This window comes from Hydra vulgaris, chromosome 09 (genome assembly GCF_038396675.1).
Source record: "Hydra vulgaris chromosome 09, alternate assembly HydraT2T_AEP".
NCBI classification, from domain to species: domain Eukaryota; kingdom Metazoa; phylum Cnidaria; class Hydrozoa; order Anthoathecata; family Hydridae; genus Hydra; species Hydra vulgaris.
The window spans coordinates 19,013,528-19,032,456 of record NC_088928.1 but is presented as its reverse complement, the minus strand read 5'-3'; the positions used below and the strand labels follow the sequence as shown (position 1 = coordinate 19,032,456).

Genomic DNA, 18,929 nt, shown 5'->3' with positions numbered 1-18,929 from the left:
AAATTCAGGGGGAAAAACAATATACGAAATTCAAATAAAAAATTTTGCAACTTTTAATAGTTTGGCTGCTGGTACTTGTTCTTCATTATTGTTTTGCTGAAGTTGCTCAGCATTGTTATGCTCAGGCATTCGAGTACTTGGCATAGAGAGTCTACGTTTTGCGTTTGTGTGATTGCTTTAGCCTTATGATTTATGTTGTTTTCGTTAAGTGGAAATAAGCCATTGTATTGGAAACCAGCGATTGCATGCAAGCGTGTAAAACATTTACCTCTCTCGCACAGCAGTTTGAGCAACGCTGGAAAATTTTGTTTACCTAAATTCTTACATTTTAAGTCTCTGTAATACTTTGTAAGTATTTCTTTTCATGCTTGTTTGACATGACAATAGACACCTCTATCCAATGGTTGTAGAATATGTGAAGAATGCTCTGGTAGACAAATCAAGATTATATTGAGTTTTTTGCACAAAAATACCGCTTCCAAAGCTATGTGATTTGTATGCCCATCTAATGCTAAAATATGAATACCACCAATTTGCTCAGTTTCGGCTATAAATACTTCTTTTAGCCATTCAATAAACGTATCGTTCTCCATCCAACCTAATTTTGAAATTGAATATTTGGTGCCAACTGGACCACCTCTTGCCCACTCAGAACAAAAGTTTCTTTTGGTTTTGTATATCACAAATGGTGATGCAAAATACCCATCAGCGCTGCAGCAGTTGTTTACAGTATAATGAATTTTTTCGTTGTTGCCAGTAAGATAAATACACGTCTTGCTCCTTTTCGACATAAGATGGTTGCTTTGCCTTGATCACCCGAAAAATCTGTTTCATCACAATTCCAAGTATGCGATCCAGAAGCTATACCAGTCTGCTGAAATTGCTTGGCAACGCATTCAAAATAACGATCAATTATTTCTGGCGTACAAAAAGCGCTCTTTTAAATGCTAAGTTATTCGCTTTTTTTGTTGAAATTTCTATTTACCATCTCTTCATAAAGGCATAAAACCAGCTTTACCAGGCTTGCCATTTTTGAATAAATGCAATTTATCTTCGGGTTTAAGGAATGAATGCGTTCCAAATACTTGGTTACTGGGGTTATGGTTTACCTCACATACAAATTTTAGGATTTCATTTGGGGCAAACCATAACTCCAGTAACCAAGTAATTGGGACGCATTCACCATAATTTTTTCTGTTTCATTTGAGAGTACCGTTGTTGTACCTGAGCCATGGAAGCCTTTGTTGTTGTTATTTTTGAGATCTTTGAGCGTTGAAACTGGAACACCATGTTTGAATGCAACTTTTGTCAGTGGTGTTTTACTTTCTTTCATATAAGTTAATGTAGCTAGTATATTGTCTTTCTTGTATGCTTTTGTTTTTTTAGTTGACATATTAAAGTAAGTGAGTTAAACTGAGTTGAGTGAGTGATGATTATATTGAGAAATAATATAACAATTGGTTTTTAATGAGTAACAGATGATTATATTAACAAATAACATTGTAGTTCATTTTTAATTAAACCAGATTTAACACTAAGTTAATTAGATAAAGATAGACGCTTAGTCAGTTGCAAAAAACTAAACTAAGTAATTAATCGAGTGTGCGGTTTTATCAGAAAAAAAGAGTTTTTTTTACTTTTTTGATTTTTTATTTAATTTTTTGTTCTAGCTACATAAGAATCATACTATCAGAATTGAAATTAAATTTCCAACAAAGTAGTGTTAAAATTATTTTTATATCAGTTTTGGTTCAAGCGCTACTTTGTTCGCAACGATACAAAATATATAAAAAATTTTGACTCCCTGTTAAAGTTGTATAAAAAAAGAAAAAAAATGGAATTGAATCGGCATATAATTTTATCAATAGAGGAGACAGTTTTGTATTTGAATCTATTTTTATTTTTTTCGTAGCCATATCCGTTTAGTTTTTATTTGATAATTTCGATCAGTGTGCGGAATGATACGGTGTGCGGTTTGACCCGGTTTTACTCTTATTATGTTCTACAATTATTGTTATTTTTAGGAATTTGTTATTTACATAAAGCGCCATAGATTTTGGGTAAAAGGTACATACTCTTCCCTATATGTAAAAAAAATCATGTAGATTTTTTTTACATATAGGGAAATTATTTCAAGGTGCCATTATAAATGTTTTAAATTGCCACATTAATTATTTTTATTTACCAGATTAATTATTTTTTAATTGTAATCAAATTATAAAGTAATGTCGTAATTTTTTATCTTTTAAACAAAAATGTTCTTATTACCCTAAATGTTTGTCCCATCATTGCGACGGCCCAATCAGAGTTCATAGTAAAAGTTTAAATATCATTTTCAACATTTATAAACAACAATGGTGAATCAAACAATTAACAATGAAAACCGTTTAAGGATGATTAAATCTAATGTATATCTAAATATACCAAAAATTGCAAATACTTTTAAATACTTGTATTCAAACAAACTGCAATTAATTCAATTATTGAAAAATATAAATATGGTTTGCTTATATAGAACGTCAGTTAAAAGTTAGGGTGATATCCGGTCCAGTTATTTAAATCTGATCTGATAATCGATTCGATTTCGGTTCCAATTTAAAGCGATATTTAATATATCTCCTTAAATTGGATTGGAAACTGAATTTATCCGAACCCGATATTATTACACAATTTATACTAACGGGAGACTCTTTTGCTTTTACCAACATGTTAACAGCACAAAAATCCAGTCTTTATTGACTATGGTTTGGTTCAAAATTCAATAATTTTTTTCTTACCTTAATGATATACAAACTAGCGGGTAACAACTTGCGTCTTTTAGTGTAATTAGCTGTTTAATCAGTCAATCAAATAAATCAATGTTGCCATCAAAATTAGGAAGAATTATTTTTTGCCTGGATAAAAATTAAATGCATAAGTAAAATTCTGACTAGTGTATATAACGTTTTAAAATTGAAAAATAACGTATATGGAACACTTGTCAAATCATGGACAAATTGTTAATACCCATTCATAGATTCTTACTGCAAGAATCATTTTTAATTGGTAAAAGTATAAATATATAATATGTATATTCAACCCTCGGAATTATGAAAAATGAGGTCGACAATAATTTGCCAACCTCAATCTTTTAAAGGTTGGCATCAGGTCGGAAAAAAAAGTTTGATGCAAAGGTCTTACCATAAAACATAGAAACAGGGTCGGTAAATTTTTGCTGACCTCAAATATTTTAAGGTTGGCAGTTAGGTTGGCATTGCCGAATGCCGACCCTAATTCCGAGTTTTGTATATTACATTCCTATACATCGTTTATACCTTCAGACTTTAGGGTTTTGTGTGTTTTTAGTCTTCACTCCTTGAACAAACAAATAACAAGAACGTTAGAGAATTTAATATCATATAAAAAGGTAATTTATAATATATATTAAGATAATTTATAAGAAAATTAAGATACTCAGTTATTTTGATATTTTAACTCATCCATAGTTAAAAGTTTGTTTTTGAAACAAAAATTATGTAATAAATCTAAGATACTAATAAAAAATTGGATTGATGATAATTGTGGAATGAAATTAAACAAAGACTTTTTGAACAAAAACCATTTAAGATAGTCTCTCTTCTATAGTAAGTTGTGTAACTTTAACTTTACTTTAAAACGTGTTCACAATATTCAGGGGCGAGATTTGTCACTCGCCAAAGAGGGGAAAAAAGATAAATAAAAAAAAAGGTCCGCATTTTTAACTTTCATTTTAATTTTTTGTACTTTAGTGTAATAACAAAACTCATATACGTATAACTACATATAATAGTCAATTTTATTCGTCAGTATAGTAGTGAAATTCTGTATGATAGTCAATTTAAAAAGTAATATTTTTGAAAAAAGTCCCAAAGGGGGTGCTACTACTTCATGGTCCCCCCCCCCCTAATATCCGCCACTGACAGTATTCCAGAAAGAAAAATTTCCGAAGACATTATCGATGAAAAAGCAATTTATGCAGAGAGATATATGAACATTTTAACTTCTATAAATGAGACTAAATATTCTTTGTTGATGAAGTAGGCTTTAAGCTTTCAATGCAAATTAGAAGAGGGCGTTCATCAGCTGGAAAGTGAGCCACGCAAACAGTGATAAGGTCACTGTTTGAAAACAGGGTCAAGAAATATTTTTGTCATCTACCTCTAGCATTTGATGATGTAGCAGTGACAGATTGATGTTAAATGTTGTTGGGGAGAAAGAGACTACAAGAATGATTAGGGGTCGAAGGATCAAAGGAGCACAGTGACCCTGAAAACTTTTTAAGATTACGCACGCGATTAACACATTTATTGATGCCTTTTTATGATTTTTATAACAGCTATTACGCACATTAAAGGCAACAACAACATAAAACTTAGTTTTACTAAGTTTATTTTTGCTCAAAATTATCTTATTTAAAAATGTATATTTCAAAAAATTATTGAAAGCATAAATTAAAGAAAAAAGTTGTTTTCCAAAAGGTTTGTGCAAATTGTTTTCTTCAACATTTTATTGCAAATCTTATCTGCAAAAATATTTATCAACAATAAAAGGTCAATACTCTTAGCGAGCCTACGTTCAATTGAAGTAAATGTTTGTTTATCATTTTTAATTTCAAATATATTAAAGTAGATTTGGGCATATAAGCATCTAGATAATATGAGCATACCAATAGTTCGAGTTGGTTTGTATTTTTTGAAATGAATTTATGGTGACGACAAGGAGCAGTATAATTAACAACGGTACAATGGTGTACAGCTAAAGTTAAAAAACAGATTATTCTATCAGTTTGAATACCTTGTGCTAAACATTCAGAACTAAAGCAGTTTGTGTGCTGTGTTTTTTTTATTAAAGGGCTGTATGTTTATATTACCAGTTACACAAGCCGCTATGAGATGTTGTGCGAAGTTATAAAAGGAAAAGATAGCAACAACGCATGTCTACTTATAAAAATTAGTTCAACTTCTATTTCTAGAAATGTTATCTAGTCAAAATTTTTTAGTTCCAATTCAATTGGAACACTTTTATTACTCATTAATGCTTTGAAATCCAGCATCTGCATAAAAATTTTTTGCATTTATGAAACGTTATTAGGCGATAACATTCCTGCATTTCTAACAGACCAATGCAATATGGAGATTTATAAAATGAGATTTATAAGCAATATGGAGATTGTAACTTTTCACTGTTATGACTAGTTCTAGTTCCAAACAGAACACAAGAGATACAAAGTAATGCATTGTAGTATTTTGAATAAACAAGCAATGAAAACGTTTTTAACCAAGTAGGATTACATTTACGACCATTTGTTTTAGGAAATACTCAGGTATAACAACTACATTCATTAGAAGATTAAACTTCTCTTTAAGCTAATATCCCATTTGTTGCATTTATTCTGTTGTTGTCTTTTCATAATTTAAAAACAGCAACAGGTTTGTGATATTTAATGTTGGCTTTTTAAATTTATTATTTAGAATCAAAGATGAATTGGGAACAAAAGATGGTTTACTTTTCACAGAAAAAAATCTTTAATATCCATAGGCATTTTGGGAATCTTATTTTTTTGAAAAACAGAAGATTGGGATATTTGAACAAGTGCGCTTTCCCTCGGTTGCAACAATATTTTTAAAAGGACTTAAAGTGATCTGAGTACGAACTAATATTTTCGAAACTCTGGCTAGATGCTTTCAAAAGATATAAAAGGCACATAACAATTGGGTTTGAAATAATTCATTTCCCCCGTATGCCTGAGTTTGCCTATAAGATTTTTATTAGTATTAAAATTGAGAAGCATCAAGTGAATTATTTTATAAGGGTTATTATCCTCCTTATACCTATATACTATACATTCCTATATACTAGTACATTGTGCCCTCAAAGATTGAGGGCACAATGTACTAGTATATAGGAATTCGAAACATGCATCTCCTAAAGTAGGATATAGAGTTTTTAATAGAATCTGAATTAAAACAGAAAATAAATATAAGTAAAATAATATCGATATTATAAACTGTTCAAAAACAATGAAAAATAAATCAGTTCAAATTCTTAGTTTAGTACATACATTTAAAACATTAGAGATAGACATAACACAAACTAAAGATGACCAAACATCAGAGTGAGAAATAGTTATTGCTTCAGCCACAATGGCATCAACCTTGAACTTTTTAACTTTCAAATATAGTACATGACACATTGGAGATACCCAATAAAAAAGCTGATCTCTCTGATCAAATAACACCATTTAAATGCCTAAGTCGAAAAATTGAATGCATAGCAAAAACTTCGTGTTCTTATATAACTCATTTGCAAAAAGTTTTCTAAAATTTGGTGCTTTTCCAATTAATTCAATGAAAATTTCAGAAAAAAAACAATTGCCATCTTGAGATGTTCTGGACATAAAAATAAAAGAAATCTATTTAAGGTGGTTTACCAGGAAATAAAGTTTATATTTTTCAAATCTTTCAAATTTTCAGTTTAAATTGTTTTAAGATAATTAATTATCCCTGAATTCATTTCTGAAATCTGTTTTTGAGAAAAATAAACACAAAAGGTTTATTTTAAGATTTAAACGAGGTGGTTAAAATATTTTTCCATAGCAATGGCCCCTATCAACACACTTTTCTTTCTTGTTTTGGACTAATTTTGGTATACTTGGCATACTTTTCAAAAAATTGAATATTAGTATGATGGTTAAGTCTGTTCTATACCGTAGATAAAAAAAAAAATAAACAAACTTCATTTACTTTTAGTGTTATATAAGAGATGAATGAATGACAAAACTTTATATTTATGTTTACCTTTACTAATGAAGTTGTTTATGGATTTTAGTTCTTTTGTTATTTAAATATAGCTAATATAAAAAGTAATGAGAAATAAAAAAAATCATTTAAGAAAAGTGAAGAGGACATTCGCTGGGAACAAGTTCCAAAAACCGAAATAGTAACAACAACTTTACTTAAAAAATCATGTAGTGCTAAAAAGCTTAGCAAATTTAAATTGAATGAAAAACAGTGTTCAGATAATTTTAATTTAATTATGTATTTTCCTATTCTCAAAGAAATATTAATGCAAGTTGGTAGCTGCCCAGATTGTCAAAATGGAGTAACCATACAAAATGATGATTCAAAAAGAATGGGATTTTCACACAGTTTGAAAATAAAATGCACATCATGTTCATATGAATGGTGCACTTTTACAATTAATACTGCGGACAAAAGCACATAAAGTAAAGGCAGGAGTGCATTTGATATTAACTTAAGAATGATTATTGCTTTTCGTGAGATTGGTCAAGGGCATGAACCTATGAGTCGTTTCGCTTATATTACAAATATGAGTTGCATGAATGTAAATGCTTTTCAACATAATCATAAATTGATTCAAGCTGCTTATGATTCTGCTGCTAAAGATTGTATGGAGTTTGCTGCAAATGAAATTAAAGCAAATGCTGTTGAAAAATCCACTACCGGTGTTCCATTAATCCAGGTTTCTCTTGATGGTTCTTGGCAAAAATGAGGACATTCTTCTCTTAATGATGTAGTTACTGCTATAAGTAGCGGTGGATGTGTTGATGCAGATGTATTAAGCAAGTATTGCAGAGGGTGTCAAATTTGGTTCAACAGAAAACAACATTCTAAATATGAAAACTGTAAAACAAATCACAATTGTTCTTTAAACCACACAAACTTGTCAGGGGCAATGGAAAGGATTGGTGCATTTAATATCTTTCAACGCTCATTGGAAATGTATGGACTCATATATAAGTACTATCTTGGAGATAGGGACTCCTCTTCTTTTAATTATGTAGTAGCAAGTGATCCTTACGCTGAGTATGATATCAAACCAGAAAAGTTAGAGTGCATTGGACACATTCAGAAAAGAACTGGAACCTGTCTTGGTAATCGTCATAAAGAGAAACATGGAGGGCTAAAGTTAACTGGAAAAAATAATCTGACAGAAAGGGCAGTGAATATCATCCAGAACTATTTTGGAATGGCTATTTGCCAAATTGCTAAAAATTGCAAATTAAATGATACACAAAAGATATACCAAATGAAAAAGAACATTAGAGCAGGACTTTTTCACTGTACCAATTTCAACAGTCAATCACAACGCCATTTTTTATGTCCTGGAGGACCTAGATCTGAAGACTGAACTAAAATCAAGATATAAGGTGCTCTATTTACAGTGTTATTACTCATTGTTCATGATTTTTTCATGTAGACCCCGTGAAAAGTGGTATAAGTTATAGCAAATTTTAATAATTGGCCTTTCTACTCGTGCAATGAACTTCATTTTAGTTCAGGAACTAGATAATATAAGCAAGATTATTTGTGCAAAATTTCGAAAGAAAAAGATAATTTATCTTTGAGTTTTCTTGTTTCATCCATGTGAACAGTTTAATGCCTTTTTCGGCTAAAATTTGATGTTTTTTATAAAAAATTTCAGAAATTCAAATTTTTTTTCATAACTAGTAACTAAATTTTGCTATTGGAACTATTTTATTTATTATTTTGAAAAAAAAAAAATTAAATTTGACAAAAAAAATTTATTTCCTGGTAAACCACCTTAAAGATATAAAAAATTGGTTAGTTTTTTGTTTGGACTCTATAAAAAAAAACCCAGAACATTACCCTTTCAGCCACTTTATTAATTTAGTTGTGACCTTAACATACAGAACGAATTAAAATAAATCAAACTCTATGAGCCAAAATTGTTAATTTTGCTAAACTAGTAATTGCTGTACCTTAAACACATCCATCGATTCTACTAGGCAATTTAAATAAAATATACACTCTAGTATAATTCTGATTGCAGACACTGCTATGTACTTACTTCGGCTGCGCTATTTAATTTAATCTTCTTTAAAAAAGATTTATATACTGATAGCAAATATTCAACAGAATTTCTGTTTTTGCTACACTTGGTACAGGTTCTTGTTTGCTAATTTTTTTAATTTGAACTTTTTTTAAAAAGTTCAAACTCGAACACTTTCGAACTATTTATGAAAAAAGTTCGAACTTTTTTTAATAGTTTTTATTTATTTAAAATTGAAAACAAAGGTTACAAGTAAAACACAAAACTGTTAATTTATTTATAAAGGCTTTTTTATTTGTTTATAAAAAGTAAATACAAAGTATCATCCTGCAACCAGTTTATTTTTCTATGCGAAAACAATTTAAGGCTAGAGAGCCTTTTCACGAGATCATACCATTTGAAAATCATATATTTTAATAAAACATTTACAGTTCTTTAGCTAGAGTCAATTCTTTGTTATAATTTCTAATATCGTTACCATTTTTGGCTTTTTTTATTAATATTGAGTCTAAGCTGGAATAATATCTCTAAGCTGGAATAATCTTTGAATAAGATTAATTTGCAAAATTATCTATATTATTTCATTTTATTTCTTTTTCTCAAACTGATTATCTTGAATTAAAATAACTGGGTTTAACAAATATACCATTTTAATGTACGAAATTATTATTTTATTAATTTCATTTTTATTGATGTTATTACATTTGAGAACCTCTATTTTGTGTTTTATTTTTAAGTGTCTTGTAATAGTGCGCGTTGAGGCACATTTTGCTCGTTGCAGCTTTTTGCAAAAAATGAAAATACTCCTAAACTTTAGATCTTCTAGCTGTGCTAATGCTGAGTAGCCTTTTTTGTTTGAACTTAAATCTCTGTATAATTTTAAATTTAAATGTAAATAAACAGTGGTCAAATGGTGAAAAGTACTTGCCACTGCTTAAATACTTTTTAATAGGAAAAAACCTCTTAGAAGAAAATATTAATATTATTTATTATTAATCGCATTTAAGGTACGATTTTTTAATAGAAAAACTCGTACCTTAAATGCGATTGCGCTACAGGTGATGTAATTTTGATTATATTTTTAGAGTTTCCAGACAAACAGAAAACAAAAATATTCATATTTTTAATTTTTACTTATATTTTAGCTTGTTTTACAAAAATTAATGAAAAGGCGTATCCTTTTTTAAAATTTAAGAGTTCGAACTAATAGGAGAAAAAAGTTCGAATTTGAACATTGAAATTTTTTCGTAAAGTTTGAACGTTTGAACTTGAACATGTTCAAACTAGCAGCCCTACTACAGTTGCTAAGCACGATTTGTCTTTTTGTTTAACTTCCAGTCATACTTAAGTAGATATGCACCGATATCTTTGAAATTTTAACAAAAATTGATAAGCAAGCGAGAAAAAACCCGATAAAAACAATTTTTAACGAAGGCTTTTAAAATAGTCAACTTAGCTTAACTACACTTTGAAAACGCCGCGACTAAACTAGTTTCAAAACGAGCTCTGAACATATTTTCGCGTCACGGTGGAAAGAGGTGTAAACTTCCTGGTTAAATGCACTTCCGCGGTGCTCTGTGACAAGACCGTTAGGACTTCTTGGGGCACCTAAAAAAAAAAAAAACTAAAACCCATATCTTTTTTATATTATATTACTATTTTACTAGAAAGAAAATATATGTAAAAAATAATGAAAAATGAAAATAAGTTGACTGTAGGAATTACTACACTTGCTACACCCTAGATCCACCCCTGATGAGTAGTGATCTCTTAGAGTTTATTCGCAAAATTTTTGAATTCAACATAGCTACTTTTGAAAACATTCCGCTTATATTATATTTCGCTATAGGTGCTCATTATACCCCAATTGCCATATATATTCTTCAGTTATTGAAGCTTCTCTCAGTATTGAAGCAGCAGGAAGAGTTCAGATCCGTTATAGATAAAATTGATTCAAACAAACGTTATATAATTGCTCTTGATAAATATATAAAATTTGATAAGTAGAGGATTAAAGGAGGATTAGGGGTCGTCCACAATTTACTTCACGCAATTTTTGACCTTTATGCCCCTCCTCTCTTCCTCGTCACAACATCGTAACTCTTTAGTAGTAAGTTCCGTATGAGCCGTCACAAAACTTCTAACCCCTCGCCTCCCCCCTTCCTAATGTGTGACGTAATTTATGGATAACCCCTTGTTAAATATTCTTAAAAATATATTAATAAATAATCGCTTTTAAAAATTCTTTCTTACGTTGAAAAGATTTGTTGTTAAATTGTTGAATTAAATTAAAATTTGTTGTTAAATTGTTGAATTGTCAAATTCTTGGGAAAAGTTTTAGAAACTATAAAAATGGAACATAAAAAGAATTTAGTCTAAACTTCTTTGAAATAATGGTTGCTTAAAAAAATTATGTAAACTATTAGTCAATAAGAATAACTTTACTAAGGTGGAATACCTCTCAGAAATATGAAAATTTTGGAAAAAAAAGTTATTTTCTTAATTTGTGCAAAATTCATCATCTCAAAACAATCAGAGATTCACAATCTCAAAACCATTTAAAAAAATTTGTTATAGATCTTTATTAAACTAGAATTTATTGAACCCTAAAAATTTTTAACTTCCATAACAACTACCATAGCAACGGCATTTTTTTTCTTCATTATAAATAAAAAAATCCACTGAAAATCTTATTTTTCTGTTTGGAAAGCATACTTAAAAAAAGAAATTTATTTTCTATTGTTTGAGACCACTTTAGAATAAAAGCAATCACTGGAATGTCCACTTTTATTCTTTTAGAATGGTTAAAGCTTGTAGAGTTAAACAAAAAACTAAAGGAAATAAAAGGAAACAAATGTTTTATGGAACAAAGAATTGTGTGGATATGGATGTAAATAATAGCAATGAAAGCATAGAACCAAATTGTATAGATATGAATGTAAATATTACTAAAAGTGTTGAAGTTATAAATGTAAGTATGATGAGAACTGTTGATTTTAATGTAATTGGTTCTGATCAAATTAGTGCTTCGACTAAAAAAATTAAAAACATTTTATCATCAAGACTCACAATATCGAGTAGCTTAATTACAGGATACCGTTTCATTGATTTAGAAATACTTAACTCTGTAGTTTCTACCCTTAGATGTCCAGAATGCATGTCATTAGAGCTATTTCTTTCAGAAAACGAAAACAAGAGAAAAGGCCTAGCTTCTTGTCTCTACATTAACTGTTTTATTTGTAACTACTCAAAAGAATTTACCCATCGACATTCAACAAACAAAAAAGTTTTGATATAAATACCAGGGCTGTATATTAAGCCACTACCAATATATACTTTTTTTTTCAGATCATATTGGCTCACTTTGGGATTTGTTGCACATATTATTCTAAAACAATCCTGAAAATTTCAGACCAATTGGGTTAAGGGCAATTTTGGGAAATAGTTTTTAAGTTTTAAGTACTTTCTTGTTTAGAATGAATCATTCATTTTTATAGCATTCTTAATATTTATTATACTTTAGTACAAACTTTGATACAAATATTCTTTCCATTAGAATATTTGCATATTATGGAATGAATATTTACCACTTAATCTTAAACACTGGGATAGAAACAGGGGGCTGAGGGGCAAAATGTCCCTCCCCTAAAAACTTAATTTTTTTATTTAAATTTTGTTTCTGGCTGCCTTAGCCACCGTTTACTTCTGAAATTACCGCGTTCAAAGTTAAAGGTTGAGTGAGATTTGTCATTTAAAAAAAATTATTCTTGACAGTAGTCAAGTCAAGGATGCCTTTGGACTTAGGTATGTAAACCAAATTAAATCGAAAAACAACAGCATTTTCTCAAGAAAAAGGTATAAAGTAATCAGTTTTAGATGAATTACATTTATTTTCTGCTCTGCTTTGGTCTTTAGTATCTTTGATGCCTCTGACACAAGCTTCACGGACCTTTCCACTGACGTGAATTGTTGGGTAAAGAATAGGTTTTTTAGAAGTTTGCAAAGCATTCTCTAATTCAAGTGATGAAATTAGGATAGAAGTTGGAGGTTCAACCTCAATTAAAGAAACATTAACTAAACTACTCTATGTATAAGCGTTAAAGTTAATAGGCATAATTAATTTTGCTTTGATTTTTGGTTTGACTTTAGGATTTACTTCTCTTGATTGCCTTATGTGCAAAACTTGCTTAATAGCTTGAGCCCTTATATCTTTTTCATCATCTCGCAGCATAGAATGTAAAAAGTTTTCTTGAAGACAGCAATAAGAGTTTCCTTAAAGATTTTGAAAAACAATTTGTTGAATATTGTTTGCCTGATTTTTAACAAGCTCTATTGTCTTATGAAGAAGTCTAGGAGCATCTTTATGAAGACCAAACCTTTTATGGGCAAACCACATGGGGCAATATACTTGGACTATATACTTTGTAATTGTACACAACTCATCTGTAGGATGCTTCACTCTTGCATAAACCATCATTATTCTTAAAGCTAGAGTTAACCATCTGGCATAGTAAACAGGTCCTGGTTTTTTTATTGAGTATTTTGGAGATATAAAGCCTTTAGATATTCCAATACAGTATTTGTAAAGTTTAAGTTGATCTTTTTTTTTTTTTTTTTTTTAATCTTCGCTTCCAACAAGGCTGCAAGCAACCACTAATTAAAGTTGGAAATTACTGAAAGAGAAAAGATGAAGATTGTAGAGCAAGATAACGATTGACATCGACTTAAAAGATTGCAAATTATATGAGTCAGGAAAGCAAGATGAAGGAAGCGAATTCCAAAGAACTAATGTTCGAGGAAAAAAACTAGACAAATAAGCGTTTTTGGAGCACTTAGGAACAGTCACAGAAAAAAGATGATACTTAATTGAATGACAAGTAACATGAGAATGAATTATAGTAGATGGCACAAGAGACGCTAGCTCTTTAGAGCAGTGCCCATTATAGTATTTGTAGAAAAGAGAAAGAGAAGCAACATTACGACGATGTGATAATGGTTGGAGGTTGGCTGCAAGAGCAGGTCCAACTACGTTTACAACGCGTTTTTGCACCTTGTCTAAAAGAGAAAGGGCATCATTAGAGGATCCGCCCCAGATATGGCAACAATATTCCATACAAGGCCGGATTTGAGATTTATAGAGATAGAGAATAGAATCCGAAGTAAGAAAGTGACGAGCTCGATAAAGAGATGCAACCTTAGCAGATGCTAATTTTGCAACTGATTTGATATATGGTTTCCAAGAAAGATTGGAAGTAAGAGTTAATCCTAGAAGATGAAGAGTAGGTGACTCATCGAGTACACCACCGTTCATAAATATAGGAAGATCTAAATTATTGCGATAACGATTGGCTAAAAAAAATTGAGTTTTATCTGAATTAAAGTTCACCAGCCACTGAGAGCCCCATGCTGTAGCAGAAGTAAGATCCTTTTCAAGCTCAAATGCCCCCTCCAAGCAATCAGAGGGTGTTGGTTTTTTATCACGACAAGAATAAATGGTAGTGTCATCAGCAAACAATGCCACCTTTGATGAAAGAATATCTGGAAGATCGTTAATGTAAATTAAAAAGAGTATAGGGCAAGGATAGAACCTTGAGGAACGTTGTCCTCGATGGACAACACTCTTCTTCTTAAGAAGAAGAGTGTTGTCCATCGAGGACAACTTTTATGCTACGATTGGAAAGGAAGGGTTCAATGATCTTAAAGATGTTGCCGGATACACCATAAGAAGAAAGCTTATGGAGAAGACCAGCATGCCAAACTTTATCAAAAGCTTTTGAAATGTCAAGAGCGATGGCCTTAACCTCTCCACCTTTATCTAATGCACGATAAAACCTGTCAGTTATTACTGTTAACAAATCAGCTGTAGAACGAGAAGATCGAAATCCGTATTGATGGTCAGAAAGTAAGTGATTATATTCAAGATGAGAAATTAAGTGTTTGTTAATTAAAGATTCAAAAAACTTGCTTATGATAGGAAGAAGACTTATGGGACGGTAGTTAGACGAATCAGGACGCTCTCCAGAATTTTTGAAGATAGGGATAACAGATGCCGCTTTCCAGCAGGCTGGAAAGCAAGACTCTGATAAGCACTTATTGAATAGTTTTGAGAGTATAGACGACAGCTCCGGAGAACACTTCTGCAAGATAATAACAGGTATGTTGTCCGGGCCACAAACTGTAGAAGAGTCTAAGCAGGAAATCACTTTAGATACAGATGTTGGAGTGATATGAATGTCAAGCAATGGATCAACCTGTTTGTTGGCAGTATCAGGTAGAAAGCAACTAGTGGAATCAAGAGATGATATTGATAAAAAGTTTAAAAGATCTGTACTATGATCAGATAAAATATTAGAATTTACGTAGGAATCAATTTCTGAATGAATTGGAACAAAATCAACTATTGGTAAATCATGCAAATCACTTGCCGAAGCTTTTTGAGCAATAGGACCCTTATATTTCTTTGGATCGTTACTTTTACCATCTACTTCAGCTATGACATGGCGAAGTGGTAACTCATTTTGGTGAAGTACACATCCTATTAAATGGATTCGTCGGTTTAAAAGCATTTCTAATGTCACAACTAAGCCATTATCTGCACCAGTATTAGCAGAAGTATTATTAAGAACAATGGCTTCCAAACTACTAATGCTGTTGTATTTTTTGAGTATTTTTTAGTGTTTCAGTTGCCATTGTAATTCCTGTTCCATTTTTTATTTCAATATGAGTTAAATATTTCTTAGAAAAAGGTCCACTTTCTGCAGTAAAAGTTAAGTGATGTTCATCCTTTGCTATTCTATTAATAATAGGTTCTGCATAATGATCATATCCTAATATATGTGCTAGTGTATTTTTATCTTTTTTACTATCTACTCCAATGACTTTCAAATGAAAAACTTCTGAACTATGTTTTTCACTAATCATGGTTGAAACACGCTTTTTAGTGTCAATTTTTTTTTTTTCAGTGATAATTTGTGATCTGTCATTCTGAGTTATAATTTGATAGTCTATCAAGGTGGCAGTTGCTATGGCAGATGTTGTAGCATCACTAATTTCGAATCTGATAGCAACTTTGGCAATCTTAGTAAAACCTATGTAATTTTTTTTACACAGTGGTTTTGCAAAAACTCATGATTCTGATTTTTATAATCATCATTTTTATCTATTTCTACATCATAAGTTTCACTGATACAATCATTCTCTGAGTGCCATATCACTTATTAAATTAATTTTCTCATAACTTCTTTTTTACGATCTTGGCTGTCTCTTTCTTATCAATTTTGCCTATCTGCCAGGTTTCAAAGGGCCCTTGCTTAACTTTCTGATCCTTTAAATACTCTCATTCTAGAACTGGAACCTTAAGTTAAAAAAAGTTCATTTTATAGCTTATAGAAAGTATTTAAAATAATAAAAAGCATAAAAAATAATTATAAAAAAAAAAAAAAAAAAAAATGTCACCTGTTTGCTTTCTTCACAGAGACATACATAGTGCTTCTTAGTGCAACCCTTGCATTGAACATTTCTAAAGGGTAATATGTATAATAAAATATAATGCCATAATTTGAGAAGAAATAAAAAACTGTACAGCTGTAAAATTTGTAGACAGTTTAGTCACAAATTAGTTTGAACAAACATATTATTTAATATCGTGGTTTTTAAAAGAGGAAGTTTACATCTGCATGTTTTTATATCAAATAACTTTAAAAGGTTATTTCCCAACCAACAAACACTGTTTTTATAATTTGAAGCTTTAGATCGTTCAGCTGCAATTACTTTTTGAAATGTTCTTTGTAACTTATTTCTTAGAGGTTTCTCCTTCATTAGTGGAAGATTTGGATTCACTTTTCTCCAATTTTTTCAAAATTTCTTCACTTACTTTTAAAACTATGGCAGTAGAATCAATTTTTTTAGTTGTAATGATTTCTTTTTCGACCTTTGAAACATATTGAATAATCTGTTTATATGTTGGAAGGTCACTAACAGTTAGTTCGTTTGGTTGACCAGCATATCTTTCACTTTCATGTCTAGTTATAATTTTATGCGTTCTTTTTCTTGTTGGTTTCCCAGATTCACATTTTGCATTCATTTTTAATATTTAAATTCAGTCTGAAAAAGATTTTTTATAAACTTGTTGTATAAGATAATATAATGTGAAAATACCATAAAAACAGAAGCAAAATATATGGCGAATATAAATACTTTATCCGTATTAGATTTTATTTATGGAAACTCATTAAAAATGGAAACTCATTAAAAATGGCTAACTTGTTGTTATTATACTAATTTATGACGCTAAAATAACATTTTAAGCGACGTTCTGTTCTATTTCGCAGTACTTAAATGAAACCATGAAAATATAATTTGTTTTGTTTTTCCCCAAAAAATGACTTTTGAAAATTTTTAAATTGCAAATATTTTTATTGAATATAAATAGTACATTTCCCAAAGTGAGCCAAGGGTTGACTTTAACTTGGTAGTGGCTTACTGTATATGCCATGAGATCATGCGGTCAAGGTTATTCTGGATTTTCAAGATTTGTTAGATTGATGGATATGCCTAAACCAATGACTATTAACAATTATAATAAAATTGTTTTAAAATTAACTAATGCAGTAAAATGTGTAACTGAAATCACAATGATGGATGCTGCTCAAGAATTAAAAGATTTGAAAAATGATCATTTTGTTTTAAACTTCATTACTGGCCGTTTGCTAAATCCAATTGAAGTTGTAGTATCATGTGATGGAACTTGGTAGTGGCGAGGCTACTCCTCTAATAATGGAGTTGTTTCTGTTATTTCAATGGAAACAGGCAAAGTATTAGATGTTAAAGCAATGAACAAGGTATGTAAAGGTTGTTTTCTAAAAGAACACTTAAAGAAAGAAAACCCATTTGCCTAAGAAAAATGGCACAATAAACACCAATGTACTTATAATTATCAAGGACTATCTGGTGGTATGGAGCCAGAGGAAGCCCGCAGAATATGGAATAGGTCTATTTCAAAACATAGTCTGCGATATACGTAATTTTATGGTGATGGAGATAGCAAAGGTTGTGATTCTGTTAAAAATGTTTATGAAGGTGTACAAGTAAACAAACTTGAATGTGTTGGACATGTTCAAAAAAGAGTTGGAACACGCTTACGTAACCTAATAAAAAAGAAAAAAGGTCAAGGTGGTCGCGGAAAATTAACTGATGCAACTATTGATCATCTCCAAAATTATTACGACATAGCAATTTGCCAAAACAAAAATGATTTAAACGGTATGAAGTCTGCTATTAGAGCTACGCTTTATCATGTTGCCTCATCAAAAGATGAAAATTTACATTTTCCTTACTGTCCTGAAGGTGCAGTTTATGTCGGAACAATCGCGACAAAGCAAATCATACCTCAACATATATGCCTGGCCCTGGTTTACCTACATCAATTGTTTGGAAACTTAAACCAATTTATGATAAGTTAAGTAATGACATTCTTTTTAAAAAATGTCTTCATGTCCTTACCCAAATAACAATGAATCATTTAACATGACAATATGGGAGCGTATACCAAAAGGTCATTGTGTTTCGCTTACACGTCTTCAGTTTGGTGCTTTTGATGCAGTTGCCCATTTTAACATTAGTAAACAAGCTAGTGTGGTTATTTTAGAAAAAATGGATTTGAAACCTGGAATGTACTAGTTAGAAGGATGCAGGCAAATAAATAAAAAACGATCATATTTAGCCAGATATAAAAAATAAAACGGCGTAAAAAAACGCAGAAAAGTAATTCGAGGAAAAAAGAAAAATAGATATGATAAAACTCTTGAAAAAGAGGGAAACCCATATCAAACTGGTGCATTCTGAGATTTATCTCATTTATTTTATTAAGATTTGCATATATATGTATATTATTTAGAAATTTTTTATGTAAGCATTTTTAAAAGCTGTTTTTCTCAGATAGAGGTTTTTAAAGACGCCAGCCAACAAATCTAAAAAACCACAAGTGGCGTAAAGATAAAATTTTTAGTATAAATGCATTTTATTGCCTTCTGTGATTTAAGTGCGGCAGATTTTTTATAAAATTTATTCCAGTCCTGGAATAGGTCAACGAAGTCACA

At 30.5% G+C, this 18,929-nt stretch overlaps 1 protein-coding gene across 1 annotated transcript; it reads right to left on the bottom strand.

Moving 5' to 3' along the window:
- Nucleotides 1-362: 362 nt before the first annotated feature.
- On the bottom strand, nt 363-791 carry LOC136085323 (uncharacterized). Its single transcript, XM_065806618.1, has one exon. The coding sequence runs from the start codon at nt 789-791 to the stop codon at nt 363-365; it is 429 nt and encodes a 142-aa protein (XP_065662690.1).
- Between the last annotated feature and the right edge of the window lie 18,138 nt (nt 792-18,929).